The following is an 18,084-nucleotide window of genomic DNA, read 5'->3' on the forward strand; positions in this document are numbered from 1 at the left end:
CTCCCTCTCAGTCCTTAGAATACTATCCCCCTTGACCTTCTTTCTACATCCATTTCTACCAAGCAAACATCACCGCTAACCTCTCCCAACTTCATGATTCCTCTCTCATATGGGCTGCCACTGCTGAGGAAGACACTGGACGTCCCTAAAGAGGACACACAGAGATTCCAAAACACACACAGCCGGGCCCGAGTAATGGAGAATAGCTGACCACTGACGTAGCTTAATGTAGCTAAGCCATAGCTGTGGGGGGAAGCTCCATTAGCAGAGAGCAGAGCCGGTTGACTGGATGCAGCTGTGCTTGGCACGGCCCCATCAGAGGCAAGTTGACTGATTATGATCACCTGCAATGCACCGCGTAGCAGAGCAGAGCTGCTCAACATGAAAAGAGGGGTCATGTTCAAGTGGAAATTACACATTGGATATTGAATTACACTGAGCAACTAGTAATGTGTGCGTGAGAAACAGTGACAGGGAGAAAGAATAAGAGAAGAGGAACATTGGAAATGATCAGGAGTAAGCTAGGCCAGATTGATGTACAATATTAAAACATGTTAATATCAGTAACATATCTTGTGGTTTGACTTAGCCTTTCAGATTAGTTGTCTTTCAAAGGCGGATAAAAAATATAAAACATGTTTAATCACCTTCCCATCGCCCTCATTTCTTACCAAGAGAAGGCAAGGAATGAAGGCAGAAGGTGAGAGAAGGTGCAGGGGAAGAAGCAGAGCAAAAAAAGACAGAAACTGTGAAACCAGCCATGAGCCACAAAGATTAAGAACACGCTGGTATGGTATTAAGCTTCTCTTAATTACTATTCTTTTCCATGTTTAGACCTGTAATTAATTCCTCATACATCCTGTCATTTGCGCATCTCACACATGCTCACTCATTCATATGTTCCTGCTCTCATCATCTTGGGTTGTCAATTATGATATCAGCTGTTCTCATCAGCTGGTCCCATCAATCAAATAGCACAGCAACATACCTACACTGTTGGCCTATCGTCTTGCTGCCTTCACTTTTTGAATACGATTCTGTCTCTGCCTTTAATATGTTCATGCTGCTGTTAAACGAGTGCCCTTCTATCTTCCCATCACCACCTTGTCATCACAGATGCACCCACCTCATCAGCCCCACAGTCTCAGAATCATCAGCCATCACCACTAGACTCCATTGGGGGATTTATCTTGCTTCTGCTCAGATGCCCCTCGATTGCAAATCTACCTGTCACTACAGTCTTGAACACTGGACAGCAGCTCGGGACATTTGTGGATCATTTAAGCACCCTTTTCACCTACATTTAAAAATGTTTAAATTCTCACTTACATCTAGCGGTATCTGGCCATGCAGATAGTTTGCTTTAATTTGGGCAGCAACATGTTCAGATGTCTGTCTGTGTGTTAGCCTCTGCTCCAAAACAAAGAGGTGAATAACATGTTTCATGGTGCTCAAAGTTTGAAACAATGCTTTTAACATCTCTTTGCTTCCCCATTATTCTGGAAAATCATAACACGCTCTGTGATTTATTCTAGAGTATCAGGCAGAGATACCATTTCTGGAAAGAAAAGCTGGTGTTGAATTTTCCAAATGTGATTTCTCAATGCTGTCAGCACCACAAATGAAATTCCATTTACCTCATTTGTATCGGAATGGCAGCGCAAACCTCAGAGATAAATATCTATAAAACTGGGCACATAAAAACCAAAACTATCTGCATGGCTTGATTACATTGGGGGTTATTGTTTATGTTTCTGAAAGTTGGGTGAACAACACAATTTCTCGCAAAACAAAAACTGCACAGCAGACTGGACCCCTTCACAAATGGCCAGTGATTCGTTGCAGCATCTGTCTCTATCCACAAAGGTTTGAACATCTGCCTCATGGGCCGGCTCCAGTGGAGGCTCAGAGGGGCTCAGCAGCTCAGAGGGGAGGAAGGGGGGAGACCGAGAGGTGAGGGGTGACGGAGAGAGAGAGAGAGAGTGTGTATACATACAGTGATGAGAAGTGATGTGAGGTAAAGTAAGGTAAACAGTGAGTACAAGACAATGAGAAAAAGCTGGTCTGGGGTGTTGCACCTCTTACAAAAAGTGCAGCAAAAATTGATTACTTCTACATCTCTGTAGAGTGAATAACTGACACGAACAGAGAGAAAGTGTTAACGATGGCCAACTGGTTTAGGCCAAAGTACACACATAGTAATTCCTTACAATTTCCCAAGCTACACCATTGTAAATGATTGTTGATTCTCTACGACAACTACATCTGTGGCGAGCATGTCCACTGAGCATTTCCTCACTCAATGTCAAAATACTTTAAACAGAGGAAACGGTTTGTAACTTTCTCACAGATTTAGACACATGATGAATTGGTAAGTGCAATTACAATGGGAAGTGCCCTTGTTGACCGCATCAGAGAAAGAGAAGCTGGGATTATTTGTACAAGCAGGAGGTCGGTGCTGAACCACTATATACTTTATCCGCTCTTCTTCCTGCAGCTGCTGGCTAAGAGCACCAGGGAAGTTTTACCTCATAATGACTGTGTGGTCAGGGTATCAAAAAGAAAAGTGATCGAACAATAATTAATGGTTTGGTTTTACCAGGTGAAGATAATAAATGATTTGGTTTCATGCTCAATGAGAATAAGCCAAAATCCTTCACATTTGTCTTAGAAACTTGTAGTCTGAAGCCAAGAGTCTGATTCCTAGAAATCACATTAAAAGAACAAGAATCATTTTTTAATGCAACCAATATGTGGACTATTTTTGTCTGCTGGTTCCCTACAGCTTTTTCACACTACTGTCAGTCCAGTAATAACATACACACATAGTGATCCACAGGGATTCAGATATTCTGTATGTAATGGAGCGCACATGCATACAGCTGTGTACAATTTGCTCCAAGTTAGTTTTGTGGCAACTCTAGATCTAGAAAGTAGTGTTGCCACCTAGTGGTGGGATGTAAAACAGCAACTGGTCATTCAATGTTGAGAGTAAGCCGTTTATGGAGCATGATATTGTAAAACAAATAGTCTTTATTCCCAGCAGCAGGCCGTAGAGCTTCTTTCTTTGAAGCCGAGGCAATGAATCAAGATAAATCTTAACAATGAAAAGTTCCCATTATTAGGTCCACCTAGCCAGTCCTGCTGTACATCTTACCTTCATGAAGGTTATAATGTTAAAGTGTGTGGGTAGTTCGAAATCTACTTACTTTACCTTTAAAACTCATTTGAGAGAGGTTACATATTCGAAATTCAGTCAAAATAGATCACAATAAAGGTAGAGTATTTCTTTATTGATACTATTTGTGTTATACAGAATACATAACCATCCACAGATTATTTATAACTCATAACTCATGATAAATTAAATCTTTTAAAATCCGGTTAAAGCAATTCTTGTTAGACTAAAAAAACAATGTCATATTTTTGTGACATGAGACAAACTTACTTTTCTTAATCTTGTCTGATACAATACATTTCTTTTAAGTACAGTTGATTTGACGTGAACACATAGGACAGTACATTTTTAACGGGCAACCCGCTCTTTAAGTCACAGTATAACAACAAAATAAATGTAAGGCATTAAATGAACATAGCACATTGTTGTTGAATAAAAGGCTGTAACATAATCAGCATGCGGAAAAATAATAAGGATACACATTGAAGACTGCAAAGTTGAAAATGGATGGCCATATCAGGATATTATTTTTACATTTCTGACCCCAACATGTGTCAGGCATTTTCATGTTTCATAACAATTTGTAAGACCACAGATTTTCAACTGAATGAACCTGATAAACTCAGGAAATGCTCCTTACACTAGCGTTCATCACCTGATAGGAGTGATAATGGAATTTGATCAATGGTAAACTGTTTTTAAATAAAGCCTCGCATTATTTTATGTGAAACACACAGGTGTGGGTAAAAGGTTGTTTGTACAGTTATCAGTAAGCTTTGTGAACAACAAAAAACAGGAAATGTCCTGTTGCCAGCAATAAGACCCAGCGCTATGACAACAGACACGCATTGGATAACCTGTTCAAACTCACACCTCTGATGAGAGTGTGTGTGTGTGTGTGTGTGTGTGTGTGGTTGTGTGTTTAGAGCTCAGATATGAGCTGCCCTTTACTCTGGATAATCCTCATGATGGACTGGACCACATCTGACGTTGTGCCCTGACCCCCAATATCAGCTGTGTGCAACTGCAAGACAAAAAAAACCAGGAAACTCTATAAACTATATAATTTTTTGTTTGTTTGTTTTTAAAGCAAACTGGATACAAACAATTTCTCACTGGGTAAAAAATAAATACACATCACGTATTATGTCTAAAAAATGCCTTGGATGATAAGCAGATTCAAAATTAGCTCAAGGACTTAATTAATGTCAATGCAACACAATGTAAACCAGAAGCCATATAGTGTTAGCACTTCATAGAAGCTTTGTAACATTGAAAGAGAAGGATGCTGCTTTGTGTTGTGTATTGTGATGCCCACTGGGAAGCATGCCAGATCTGCCACCAGGGCCTCTAAGCCGCCGTCACACAACAATGGCGTGTTAACTTTGCGGCAGCGCGACAGGTGAGCCGAAGACTTACCCTGGTTTCATTCATCGTGGTCAGGATTGCATTTCGGATCATAGTTGCGTAGCCATGGAGCCTGGACACGAACACGAGAAAGACTTATTCATTTACTGGTATACCACAGTGAAAGAGCACCGCAGGAAGATACAGTGAAGGACAGTAAAAGTATTTTATTTGGAAAAGCTTACTGAAGGTGGTCCAGCATCATGCAGCTGGCGAGCAGCATGGCAGTGGGGTTAGCAATGTTCCTTTGCGCAATACTCTTTCCTGTGTTCCTTGTGGCCTGAGAGACGCAGAACAAAAAGGACAAGAAACAAAATTCGAGTCAAATTATATTAAATGTTAATAATAATATTTAATAATAATTGTTCAAACAGGAGACAGCACCAGGGTTGGGATGATATTTAAAAAATGTAATCCATTACAATTACCAATAACCTGTTATAAAATGTGGTCTGAAACCCTAATCCAACATTAAAGAAATAACTTGATTAATTTCCTTTTGAATTACCCCAATATCAAATAAAAACAAGAGCTAAAATATCACTATTATTTTGTACATCATTCTAAGCCTAAATTATGCCTTCCAGCTGTGAAAATGCTGTCATCATCATCCAATGACTCTAATCTTCTGGCACAATAGAGTTGCCAGATTTTAACTTGGAGCAGCAGCAGCACACATTTTAATCAAATTAAGTTAACCTACATGGAAATTTCCCGGTTTGTCACGTTTCATGTTTGCTCATTTCCAACAAACCTTCTTGTCACGCTAGAATGCCTCTCGGCAAAAACAATCTTGATGAACTGGAAAGTGCGCAAACCCTACTTTAACTTCAACTGTACTGAGTTGCTGTTTCTCTTTTCTACTTTATAATAATAATAATAATAATAATAGTTTCAACTTATATAGCGCTTTTCATAGTACACAAAGACGCTTTACACAATAGACAACAACAGATGCAACAGAACACAAACTTTACATACAAAACAATGGGGGAACTTTAACCCACCGAAACCACTTTTTAAAGGCCATTGTGTCAGGAAGTGCTATGTGTGCATGTGGTAGTAAATCCTTCTTTATTTCCATGTGTCCCACTCACCACGAACTGACAAACACTCACCGTTTCAAAGACAGCATAGTGACGGCCGTAGTTAGCCCCGGGCACGAGGCCAGGCCCTCCCACCAGGCCGGCACACACGTTGCTCACCACGTTTCCGTACAGATTGGGCATCACCATGACATCAAACTGCTGGGGGTTGGACACTAGCTAAAAACAGAGACCAACCAAATAATAGTTGGACAATTTAGATAAAACCACAATCAGAAACTTTTCCAAACAAAGAGGTTTTGTCATTTTATCCTCCGTCACCTGCATGGTTGTGTTGTCCACAATCATGCTGTCAAATGTGAGGTCTGGGTAACCAGACGCCACTTCCCTGCAACACTGCAGGAACAAGCCATCACCAAGCTTCCTGTTGCAGAAGAGAGACCAAACTCAACATTTCCACCCAAAACATCATGCAAGATTCAGGTGGCCCGACAGTTTCGGCACAATATCTTCACCTCAGAGTAACTCACATGATGTTAGCCTTGTGCACGGCAGTGACCCTTTTGCGACCTTTCTCTCTGGCCAGTTGGAAGGCATATTCGGCAATCCTTAAAGAGTTATTCTTGGTGATAATCTTGAGACTCTCCACTACACCTGGTACGCTCTAAAAGAAGAAAGGAGGGCGAATTACGCAGAAAAGACAGCTGTTAATAATGTATTAACATTGTTATTGTGAAGTCGCATGTATAACTGAAACAGATTATTCTTCTGTGTAGAAGCTAACATCAGGCTGTACCATCGCTGATGTGCATGAGCAGAGGTGTACACAGACAAACATACATTTCAGGTCTTGCGCAATTTAGAACTCTGTTCTAAATGAGAACCAGGTCCAAATGAGTAAAATACCTGAGTAACGATGAGGCCCTGCTAATTCTTTGCAGAAGGGGCGGAGTCATGCTTTACTCTGACACCCAAACACCAACTGCGACTCTATACAGCATGTATAGTAAATAAAACCCTCAAATAAGGAAACTAAAGGTAATACTAGAAACTTATCACACCATTTGGCCAACAATCATGTGCAGAAATATATAGTTTTGCAGTGTTTGGCAATCAGCCGTCCATCCTTATCCTCTGCAGTGAACATTAGCGATGCTGTATAGAGTTTAATAATTAGAATAGTCTTATAAAAGGAAAGCTAATCATCACTTAGCTAATTGTTTAGCTGCGAATGTATTTTCAAGATCAAAGCAATATCATTTGTTTTCCAAATTAATTGTCTTTTTCTCTCACAATATAATCAAAAACAGCAGATAAGTAGTATCAATAAGAGTATTATATTATTAGATTAGTAGTATAAGAGTATCGATAAAATCTGAACGATACCTATCTCTAGCGCTAATAATCAAGTATATCAGATTAATGTTTTTTTCTCTTCGTAAACAAAAGCTGTTGTTTTAATAGTACATAAGTAGTACCTAACTCACAAATAGAAGAAAGGAAAGGAGTAAGGCAGACAGATTGAGAGAGAGAGAGAGAGCGAGAGAGAGAGAGAGCGAGAGAGAGAGCGAGCGAGTGAGTGAGTGAGTGAGAGAGAGTTAGATAGAGAGAGAGAGAGAGAGAGAGAGAGAGAGAGAGAGAGAGAGAGAAAGAGAGAGAGAGAGAGAGAGAGAAAAGAAGTCTTTTAGAGAGGGAGGAGTAGCGCTTGTTTCAGGAGAAAGCAAATATAATAGCGTTCTGTTCCCGTCTGACCTCGTGCTCCAGACTGCTGTACTCTCCCTCTGTGTTCTCCCTGATGATCATGATGTCAATGTTCTTGTGGCGAGTTTGAACTCCAGGGAGCGACTGGCAATGCATCACATTGGCATACAGGTCTAAGTTTGTGCTGTTAATACACACAATGGAACAAGAGAGAGAAAGATAGAGAATGGTTGGGTTGGCATGTCAGAAATAAACAATAGGCCAACTATTACTACCAGACACAAAGGCAAAAATGATGGAAGAAATGTCAGCCATCTGACAAAAGAAAGCCTATATAAATATGTTTCTTAAAACTCTTACCGTAGGAGATTATTTCTGGATTTGACAGATGATGCCATGGTATGTATGGTTTCTATGTTACCTATGATAAGAGTTAACATAGTTAAAAATTAGTCTAATGTTCTTAATATATACGTCATGCTTCTCACAGCTGTGCTTTGCTTTCATGATCCGCAAGAGACACAGAAAAAAGGTTTGCTTGCCTTTGAGGGCAACACCATTACGGCGAATGGCAGTGATGGCATTGTTGATATCATCCTCCGACTCCAGAGCAGAGTTGACGTGCACCACCTCAAAGTCCACTGGGACACAGCTGAACCTACAGCATGAAGAAAGAAAATGGAGGCTGAATCTGAGACCAGTCTGTAGTTAACACTATAAACAGGATTTAGTTTTGGTCTCACCAACCTGAAAACCTCTCTGACATGATTAAGCAGCTCTGGACCGATTCCATCTCCAGGTATGAGGGTCACAGTGTGTCTGCCTCCATACTTTGCAGGAGGGGGCTATAAAATTTAATTTTATACATCATTACCTGCACTTCATTTAAAAAGGACAAACACTGTTGGTTTTGCAAGTTTTAACCTAAATGCAAATCACGTATCTATTACATGAAGAACCAAGCTGTTATTAACAAAAAATAAGGATAGAATTACTATCCTCAATATATCCATTATATTTGACATGTGATGTTTCATGACTTTATGTCAGTAGGTGTTCTGGTCATAATAGATATGTTTTTTCTACATCACAAAGCCAGCATGAAAGGTAATATATTGTTGTATTTATGAAGTGATGCATTGTGGGATAGTAAACCATGTCAGAGTCGGCTACTTACAATGTCACCACTCTGTTGTTGAAGACAGACAGCAAGGAAAGCAGAAGGAAAAGAGTTAGATAGTAGTAGTTTGATAACCATGTAAAATAGTTCTGGTAGTAGCGAGTACTGAGGTATTATCACCTCTCCTCCAGTAAGAGGGTGGGAAACAGGTATTTAGCAGTCCCAGGTTACATCAAAACAAAAACCAGAAGCACCCTATCTCTCCCAAAGTTGAACCCAACACCATACAATGTGGAAATACATAGTATTGTTCAATGAGTAGCAGTGTTGTTGTTTTTTTATGACAAACAAATCACGTCTGCTCATTCCGACAAGATTCAGACCCACAGAGACAATCTGATTCACCCACACTATTTCCTGTCTTGTTTCTGTGACTCGTGAGAGTGGTTCCAAATACCTGAAAGACAGAGCGGAGAGAAAGAGATTTGGGTTAGAGCGTGTTTGTAAATGCATTTTATTATCGGAGGGTTCAATGCAAACAATTATATGTCGGCGCTGTTGAAACGATGTGGAAGAAGACTGCTATGTTTGACCTTGTGTTCAGAGGAAATAGTCTAAAGCAGCTATAATACGACTTTTAATCGGAGCCAGACAACAACAACGTGCACGAGCAATGTGACTACTACGACGTCGCTAGTCTTACTTTGACCGTATGTCCAAGGCGTCCACCCCAGAAAGGATTAAGGACTTTGGACATTGACAGAACAGCAGTGTGGGCAGCCATCTTGACGTTCAAGAACTGGTCGCGTGCACGATGAGGGCTTGTGCTCGCGCAATATTTACAATGTCTTTTTTGTCAATACAAATTATGTATTAATTAAAAAATAAATTCATAGGTTTTATTTGACAATATAAGGAGGGACAGACGTCTAATCACATATCTGTTCAACGATAATAATAAAAAAAGAAATTAATAGGTTCGTTCGAGATGAATCAGTTCTGCGCAGAATCGACCGCCGGCGATCGACGCGCAATGCATGCCGGTTAGATTTGTGTCCGACTTGCTCCCGGCTTGCTCGGACGTCATGCACACGTGGTCAACGATACTCTCACGAGAGCAAGGCGGCCGTCGATTTTTGAGCCAGGCGCTGCAGCAGCTCTCATCCGACTGCATGGCCTGCAACGCCTGGCTTTCGCCACATCAGAGAGCTGATTGGCTATTAGATCTGACAGCAAACACCAAGTGTTGTAGAAAATCCTTATTTTATGTGCAGTTGTAATACTTAACGCTCAATTGTTGACTATTAGTTTCTGGTTTACTATAAAAACATATTTTGTGTGGTTTATAATACAAAATCGTATTTATACAACACATAAGATAAAATAAAATAAGATAAAGTCATCCTTTATTAGTCCCTCAGTGGGGAAATTACAGGATTACAGCAGTCTTGCTCACATTAAATAAATATACAGATCAAGTAATATAAACAAACAGCCGAATAGTAATAAAACAAAATCAACAGCAAGAAGAATAGTGTATATACAGATGGTATAAAAAATAAAATAGGTAAGTGTGTATATAAGTATTGCAAAATATGTAAAAAAAAATAATAAAAAAATAAAAATAAAAAAAGTGTATAAAAACAAAAACAGTAATAATGTATTTCAACGGCAGACATAAAAACAACAAAACAATCCAAACATGATCTGTAAACTACAAATAGTCTCAAGATAGGAACTAACAGGAAGTCCTTTTCTGTGACTTCCTGTTAATAATTTGAAGGCAGCTGAAAACTGTCCGACTTGAACGCAGTTTTTAATGAACGACGCAGCTCTAACGGACGAGCCGAATAACGTAAATCTCGATCACGTGAACAACCTAGCGCTGGGCACTCGAAAGCCGTTTGACACTGCCATAAAAAGCAAGAGAAGAAGAAGAAGAAGAAGAACCTTGCGCAGACGCAGTGGGAACCGACTATATACGGAAGACAAGACTGTTTGGAATATACTTTTTTTCTCCCCATGCTTGTGAAGTGCGAAGTGACGTTATACGACGTGTGTAAGCGATCGACCAGGGATTTTGATTAGAAACCATCTTCTCATAGAAAGCTGATTCAAAGCAGAGGAGCCTCGATGAGGAAACAGCGCAAGAAATAACCCCAAGTCCCTTGTGGCGAGAGCAACAGCTCCTCTCAACCGTTCATTGACGTTACACGCTAGCGACGCTGACGAGAAAAGAGCAGTAACGGTTCTCGCCTGAAGTGTGGACGCAGTAGGTACGAGCTGTCGTTTCTCCTTTTGTAAGTTTATATAAGTAAATAATTATGTTAACAAAGGGATTAGCATGTGCTGTTGCCATGTCTGCGATGCTCTGCGTGTGTATGTCAGCCCTTCAGACGTTATATCTGGATGAGCCATCCTAAATGGCCACTGAAAAATAAAAGCTTAAGGTTGAAGATGTCATACTGAGATTTGAATGGAATTACCAAAGGTGATTTGTATTGCAAATGTTGTGATTTTAAAGGGTTAAATGTACCATTTTGATAAAAGTATACCCATATTTTCCTTCAAGACTTTAAATATTTTTGTAAAACTCTTTAAAGTTGCATAAAAGCGATACAATATACAGATTGTGTTATTCCCTTTTTAATAAAAACACGTAGAATTTAATCTGCCCTAACGTAATGTTATTTTTTCCTCCTATATTCAATTCATTCAGTTTATTTTGTCTAGCCCAAAATTACAAATTTAATGTATAAACCTTTTATGTATTACCTTTTATCACTTTTTATTTACACAGTTCAAAAGTTCTGTCATGCAGGTAGAAAATGTAAACCTATTTGTATTATCAGTTTTTGGCCCCTTTTTTTTTAAAAAAAAGGCAGTGTAAAAAAAACAAAAAACAACCTCACTAGGCAGACTTGGCTGAAAAATTAACCACTTTTATCCGGTTGTTGTTTTTTGTCTCTATGTAGGTCTATGAGACGGTGAATCATGAGATTAACAGGTTGGTTAAAGTTTTATGTTCATTCTGGTCCAACCCATTGTGAACTTGTTGGTCCGGTGGTAATGCTCCTTGCCTGAACTGGTGTTGCCTGTTTCTCTTGACAGCTCCCCTTAGAGCTGTGGCTGTGCTCCTATTGGTGGGCCTCTCCTGGCTCTTATTAAACACATTATTTGGAGGGGCAAGTGCTTCATCTGTGCGGCATTTCTTCAGCGGTAAGGGAAGTAGTTCTGAAATGATGACTTAATAGACAGGACATGAGTTAAGAACAATTCATCAAACTAAAATGGATTTTAAAATCTAGCATTTCCCCCCCATTATTTTAGAGATGAATTAGCACAAATGCTAAAGATAGATTGTGAAGTTTGACGTGTTTGGGATAAAAGAGAAGATTATAATTACAACATGATCAAACAAAGCCTTCATGACATGAGATCAGTTCATTTGAGTGTAAATATTTTCTATTTTTCAGGTGCAAGTGAGAAACCAACAGTTGGTAAGTAAAATAAATTTATAAACCAAGAAATGTTGGACGACTCTTCCAGTAAAATATGAGCACGATATGATCAATGATCTTAATCATATCTCTTATAACCATTGATTATTGTGTTGTATATTTTAGCTGAAACCCGCCCTCGAAGGTATAAATGTGGACTTTCAGCTCCCTGTCCCCCAAAACATTTGGCCTTCCGCTTGGTGTCTGGTGCGGCCAACGTCATAGGGCCCAAGATCTGCCTGGAAGACAAGATGTGAGATTCAGTGCTTATTAGTTACTTTTTGTTCATCTATGTCTTTGTCTCCCCTACTGTCTTTCTTCCTCTTTTTTTTGGTTTCATACTCTGTTCTTTTTTCCCCCTGTGCTGTCATAACCAGGCCTCCAAGCCTGTCTGGGGAGCTGAATGCAAGTATTCTTTCAGTCCGTCTGTCCCCATTTCTTTATTTTTGTCTCTAGTCCTGAGTTTTATTATATATGTTGTTGTTTCTCAAGTGCCATGCAGTATGTACAAGTGTGTGTAGATTAATGTGTATGTTCAAGGCAAGGGGTTCTCCTTAAGTGGCTTAGCTAGCTTTTCAATTGTTTGTATTTCTGTCTCAAAGGTTAATGAGCAGTGTGAAGAACAACGTGGGCAGAGGACTCAACATAGCTTTGGTGAATGGTAAGCGTGTCCTCATCATTGATATTTTAAGCTCTTTTTGGTTATGTTATAATAACAGCTAACTGATGTTTCTTTGCTCAAGGGGTGACTGGAGAGCTCTTGGATACAAAAACCTTTGATATGTGGGCAGGAGGTAATAGAAACCAGACACGATTGTATGCCACATATTTCACATCTGGTCCATAAGGCTTGGCAATAAAACCCTATAAACCGCAGAACCTGGCTGATCTGATGTTCGTTCGCAGATATTTCTGACCTGTTAAAGTTTCTCCGGCCGCTCCATGAAGGAACACTCGTGTTTGTGGCTTCCTTTGATGATGCAGCTACAAAGTAAGAATCCATGATGTGCAAGCCGTTCCAGTCCAACACCCCTCTCTTTTCTCCTTAGATGCATGTTGTGTGGCACTGCTATAGAGAAAAGCATTTGTATTGTCATTGCTAAACAAACATCAGTAGGATCATTGTCCAATGATTCTAATAAATCAACAGCTGATGCATATCGGTTTATCTGCTCTCACCATGCAAACAAAATGCAACGTTGTATTACCCACTATTGTATAATAATCCATACGTTATTTGCATTTGGTACATTGTATATATCTTTGAAGTTAAACAGTGAAAGAGCAAAACTCCAATGGTCACTGACGGATGTGAGCGGTTATCTGCATGGCTCCAGGTCTTTTTGAGTTCCAGTCTGATATCAGGCAACTTTAGCAGAGCAGTCGAAAATGTTGAATTGATGACAAATGCCCTGCGGGTAATGACGAGCCCTTGTTGTGCCACAAGGAACCAAGATTATATTTTGATAATTGCATTCAATTAATTTGTTTTTGAACACTGGATGACTGCGCAATCGTAAATCACTCCATTACCTCAGAAAATCTTATGGCTCAAAAGCCCATCAGTGTTGTAAATTGTTGAACCAGACAGATTAGCTCTGAGACCTTTTTAGTAAAGCCCAGGTGCAGCCCACTGAACAATGTGATTGGTGTGCATTTGATTTCAGTAAACTTAAACGGAGGATAAGCACTTCATTTAAACCATAAGCTCTTTTGCTTCAGGAGAATGGAAAAGGGACTTTCTCGTCTTCAAAGTGCTTTACACTACATGTCAACATTCGCCCAATCAAACACACACATTCATACTTTGATGGCAGCGGTTACCATGCAAGATGCCACCTGAACATCAGAATCTAATCCAAACGCTCATTCACATACTGACACACCAATGGCACTATTTCGCCTTCAATAACTTGCAAAAGGACGCTTCAACATGCAGACTTGGGGAGACAAACCCATCTAATTAATATTTATTAACCTGCTACCTTATCCCTATTTGCGGATGACAGGATGAACGACGAGTCTCGGCGACTGTTTGACGATCTTGGGAGCACTGCAATGAAGGAGCTGGCCTTTAGAGACAGCTGGGTGTTTGTTGGAGCCAAGGGCATCGAGAATAAGAGTCCCTTTGAGCAGGTACGTTACTATCAATGCTAAGCTGAGGCCATGGGTGAAACCCATCAGCTCCTTTTGATGTGACCGTCATGTTCTTAAAGATTTAGTAAAAATGAAATCCCCCCCTCTGTCATCAATATCATAAAAGATGTATATCATAATCATAAATATTAGTTGCTTACAGTTAGAATGGTATTGTGATATAGCAATAAAATAAGGAGGGGATATACCTACGTACCGGTAGTGTACACTGTAGATAAGATATCTTAATTGAAAATGTGGCCGTATTAAATATCCATTTCACCTGAAAATGTGATGACGCATGATGAATGTTTGTGCTTCTGTCCTTCTACAACTGTTCTAATATTTACAGTAACATGGTAATGCAAGCAGTGAAAAACAGGCTGTCTTTAAAACTTACAGTTGAAGTTGTTGGGGTCCCGTCCTAATCCCAGTCTGTATCGTTGACGTCAGCTCTGTTTCCCCTTGGTTGCTCCCATTAGCGTATGAAGAATAGTAAGAGCAGCAACAAGTATGAAGGCTGGCCTGAGTCTCTGGAAATGGATGGCTGTATTCCTCTGCGACCGCCCCTGGAAGGATAGCTCTGCCTGCTCCTCTCTCGCATACAGTACAGTAACACCTGGCCAAATGGATGTTTAAAAAGACAGGAAATGACTGAAGTCACCCAAAATCTGGGTCACAAACAACATTTGATTTCTCCTCATTGCAGTGGCAAGAGTTGACTGTAAGGATTTGACTTAATGTATTTAAAATTGCTGTAACTTCTTATAAAGGATTTGTGCTTTAAGCTTTGTGAGCCATTTTCGAGCAGACATAATATCGTAGAAACAAGGAAATGGTTTGTATCAGGTGATGAGAAACTTGATAGGCCAAGTGTTTGATGACCAAAGTATATCGGTGACTAGTGAATGAATGCAGCTGGAGTAGGTCTTCCAAAGCCATTGTAGAAATGGAAATGTTTCCTCTCTGCAAGCCTGTGTGTAAGGTGTCAATCTGCAGGCAAAACGCACACCTCACTGGAAACCGAATCCAAGTCAACATGAGTGAAACCTTTGAGGTACAATAATAGTTTAAATGTCCGACCAAGCACCAGGTCTGTAGGCACATTTTAATCCGTTGATAAACTTTCATTGTGTGATGCATATTTCACTGATAGTGTTAGCAGCCATTGCTTCCTTAGAACTTGATGCACTCCACGTATTGCTTGCTAGATGTGTTTCTTATGAAACTATTTATTTTAATACTTCTAGAAAATGCAAGAGTGTGTTCATCGTAACACTGCCCATGGGTATAACATTGTCTCAGGCCTGCAAGTAATCTTCCAATCAGAGTGCTTTGTTTTAAAGAATCAATTCATGTGTGTGGCTGTGTATGCTGTTTTTTTGTAATGTTTAATGTATGTGTCTGACATCTTGCAGGCCTAACAATGAAGGAAATATATATAAATAAATACAATATTTTACATGGATGTCAATTGTAGCTGCCTTTGACAGAATTGTTTAATGTTACCTCTAAGTGTAAAGGTTTTTATACAATGCATCACCGTCAGTCTTTATAATGTGACACAAAAATCGTGAATAAAACGCGCCCAATGTTTATTGTGTTTTATTTCTTCTCCTGCGTGTCCGGAGGGATCTTGAGTAATGTGGCATACTAGAAGAAATGCAGTAGAGGGCGTCAAAGGTCGGTCTCTGAGGGGTTACTCGGTTCATTCTGCTCAAAGCATTTATTTCACTAAGCATTAGTCGTGGTTGTGATGAACCCTGTGGGCAGAATGCAGAACATTTAAGATTTGTAGGTTAATTCACTGTCATCACAGAATCCTGTTGCACATTGAATCTGAGGGCTGTAACGTAATTAGTAAAAACCAGATTCCTTTTATTGGGCTATTTAGCTGTGTTATGACCCATTCAAGTGCTTTAAAAAAAAGCCGTGATTTCGAGTTGCCCATGTACGAATTACTACATTGTTTTTAAGGACTGTGGGTTATGTGGCGTTCAAAGGAAGAGGCCGAGCATTATTGAGGTAGAATGATGATCTAGTTCAGTGCCTAAGATTTCTATCTGGCCTATTTACCTGTGTACTATTTTTAAAGTGTTTTTTTGTTGTTGTCACCAATAAGGTTGAAATTGAAATGCACATGATCTATTTTACTCTTGGGAATTGCAGTGTTTCACTAGAATTAGTTTTTATTCTTTGTACATAATGAGCTTTAAATAAAAAATGGAGATACTGAATACAAACTGTTTTGTCTGTGGGTAAGTTTTTTACAGCCTGCATGTCTCTCAAGAAAACATAAAATAAATATAAATTTAAACTAACGTGAAGATGAATGTGACTAGCTTAGACAATATGATTCAATGACAGAATAAACTGCAGTAGCTTAAATAGCTCAACCTGGACTAGAACAATAACATGCTCCACGCCCATCAATGCATCAGTAATAATCTATCAGTATCATAATACAGGGGTAATTGTTGGCATTCTAATTGTAATACATCATCCTTATAATACTTATGTATTGTGACTCAAGTCTGATGTTGAAACGCAGGACTTTTGCTTGTAACATATGTTTCTTTTATTTACGGCTGCTGCCTTGAAAGCAAAGCTTACGAGGAGCATTTGAATGCAGCATTTAAGTCTCATAACAAGCCGTTGACATGAACATGTAGCGCCACCGCCCTCTTGTGGCCGAGGGCGGTAACTGCCGTGCATGACCGTCCTGGGGACGATGAGAAGAAGACCGGTGCCAAATGAGAGCAGGCAGACAGCGCGCGCTCAGTGGGCTACACACGCGAACCTGCTGAAGGCCGTCGGAGTCGTGCGTTGTAAATTATGTACATAAGTTACTGATATTATTCGGGTCTACATGAATGGCAGCCGCACAACTTGAAGCCGTTAAACCGAGCAGCAAGTGTGAAAATCTGGAAACCAACATCTGAATTACGCCAAGTGCTCTCTGCCTGGCGCGCACACAGACCGAGGCTCGACGACTCCGGTGGGGATTTTCAAGCCGACAAACACCGCAGCGACGCTCATGAAATGTAAAGAGGGACAGGGGGGAAAAAAGACTAATGGAACCGCACTTTTTTTTTCCTAAAGCTTTTTTTTGTAAATGTATTTTTCCAGTGGGTGTAAACAATATTTTGTAGGCAGAAAGCCCTTGTGTAAATCGTGTGTAATAACGTTTGTAAAAAGGGGTTACTAAGAAATGCAGTTATCAGTGAGTTAGCTAGCTATCTGCGCTGAGCAGCTCGTTTTTTTAAATCAAGATACCGCTGGACCGGAAAGCTAATATGTTGCATTCGGGTGAGTAATGTTTGTTTTTCGTCATTTACAATTAAAATAGTATTATTTGTTACTCCAAGACGACGACCCTTCCGAAGCTATTATTATGTAGTTATGTCTGTCTGAGTAGCGCTTATTAGGTCGCCTACTTCTCCTCTATGGATGTTTATTGTGATGATTTTACTCATAACATGTAACTCTCAAGTCAAGTGCAGACCTGCAGTCAAATTGACTGACAGGCCCTAATTCAGAAAATGTTGAGCGCATTATTTCGCTGTAAAGGCCAGGAGGTTTTGGGATGTTTGGTTTGTGGCGGTGTCAGCCGTCTCAGTCACTATGCGCTCGTGTCTCGTATGGTGACTGTACTTTGTGTCTTTCACCGTGTGAATGGTGTTTCTAAAGTCAGCTGAGCTACCAGTTAGCCAATGGCTGCTCTTCATGGGGCTGCACTATATATATATATATATATATATATATATGTATATATATATATATATATATATATATATATATATATATATATATATTTATATATATATATATATATATATATATATATATATATATATATATATATATATATATATATAGACTATATATAACGTACATTAAATGTGACTACTACATAACCGGTGCATCATGGGCTCTTTTCACAATATATTAGTCAGAAACGTATAAACCTACATGACATAACATAGAAAAAACATT

The 18,084-nt window shown here is 39.5% G+C and overlaps 3 protein-coding genes across 11 annotated transcripts in view; 2 read left to right on the forward strand and 1 right to left on the reverse strand.

Moving 5' to 3' along the window:
- Positions 1–3,284: 3,284 nt before the first annotated feature.
- Positions 3,285–9,244, reverse strand: idh3g (isocitrate dehydrogenase (NAD(+)) 3 non-catalytic subunit gamma). 2 transcript variants are annotated; one of them, XM_068598499.1, is made up of 12 exons: positions 9,156–9,244; positions 8,862–8,909; positions 8,080–8,177; positions 7,875–7,990; positions 7,693–7,753; positions 7,384–7,516; positions 6,162–6,295; positions 5,953–6,055; positions 5,704–5,850; positions 4,771–4,865; positions 4,598–4,658; positions 3,285–4,202 (listed from the first exon to the last, which is right to left on the reverse strand). In XM_068598499.1, the coding sequence occupies exons 1-12, from the start codon at positions 9,234–9,236 to the stop codon at positions 4,101–4,103; spliced, it is 1,179 nt and encodes a 392-aa protein (XP_068454600.1). In that variant the 5' UTR covers positions 9,237–9,244; the 3' UTR covers positions 3,285–4,100. The 2 variants fall into 2 exon arrangements, with proteins under 2 accessions (XP_068454600.1, XP_068454599.1); XM_068598498.1 differs by lacking the exons at positions 8,862–8,909; positions 9,156–9,244 and adding an exon at positions 8,510–8,766.
- Positions 9,245–10,275: 1,031 nt separating this feature from the next.
- On the forward strand, positions 10,276–14,875 carry fam3a (FAM3 metabolism regulating signaling molecule A). 2 transcript variants are annotated; one of them, XM_068598320.1, is made up of 10 exons: positions 10,276–10,752; positions 11,428–11,459; positions 11,564–11,671; positions 11,929–11,952; positions 12,079–12,205; positions 12,555–12,613; positions 12,696–12,746; positions 12,859–12,943; positions 13,962–14,088; positions 14,571–14,875. In XM_068598320.1, the coding sequence occupies exons 2-10, from the start codon at positions 11,447–11,449 to the stop codon at positions 14,667–14,669; spliced, it is 693 nt and encodes a 230-aa protein (XP_068454421.1). In that variant the 5' UTR covers positions 10,276–10,752; positions 11,428–11,446; the 3' UTR covers positions 14,670–14,875. The 2 variants fall into 2 exon arrangements, with proteins under 2 accessions (XP_068454421.1, XP_068454420.1); XM_068598319.1 differs by having other exon boundaries at positions 10,278–10,728.
- Positions 14,876–16,844: 1,969 nt separating this feature from the next.
- The window catches only part of wnk3 (WNK lysine deficient protein kinase 3), a 36,126-nt gene continuing 34,886 nt past the window's right edge, over positions 16,845–18,084 (forward strand). For 6 of the 7 annotated variants that reach the window (XM_068597961.1, XM_068597965.1, XM_068597966.1 and 3 more), the window contains exon 1: positions 16,845–17,397. The gene's annotated coding sequence lies outside the window, so the exon portion shown is untranslated. The remainder of the gene's footprint in view (positions 17,398–18,084) is intronic. The other variant, XM_068597962.1, reaches the window with a different exon arrangement.

This window comes from Clinocottus analis, unplaced genomic scaffold (genome assembly GCF_023055335.1).
Source record: "Clinocottus analis isolate CAN_PGR_092001 unplaced genomic scaffold, fCliAna1.0.p SCAF_4, whole genome shotgun sequence".
Taxonomy (NCBI): domain Eukaryota; kingdom Metazoa; phylum Chordata; class Actinopteri; order Perciformes; family Cottidae; genus Clinocottus; species Clinocottus analis.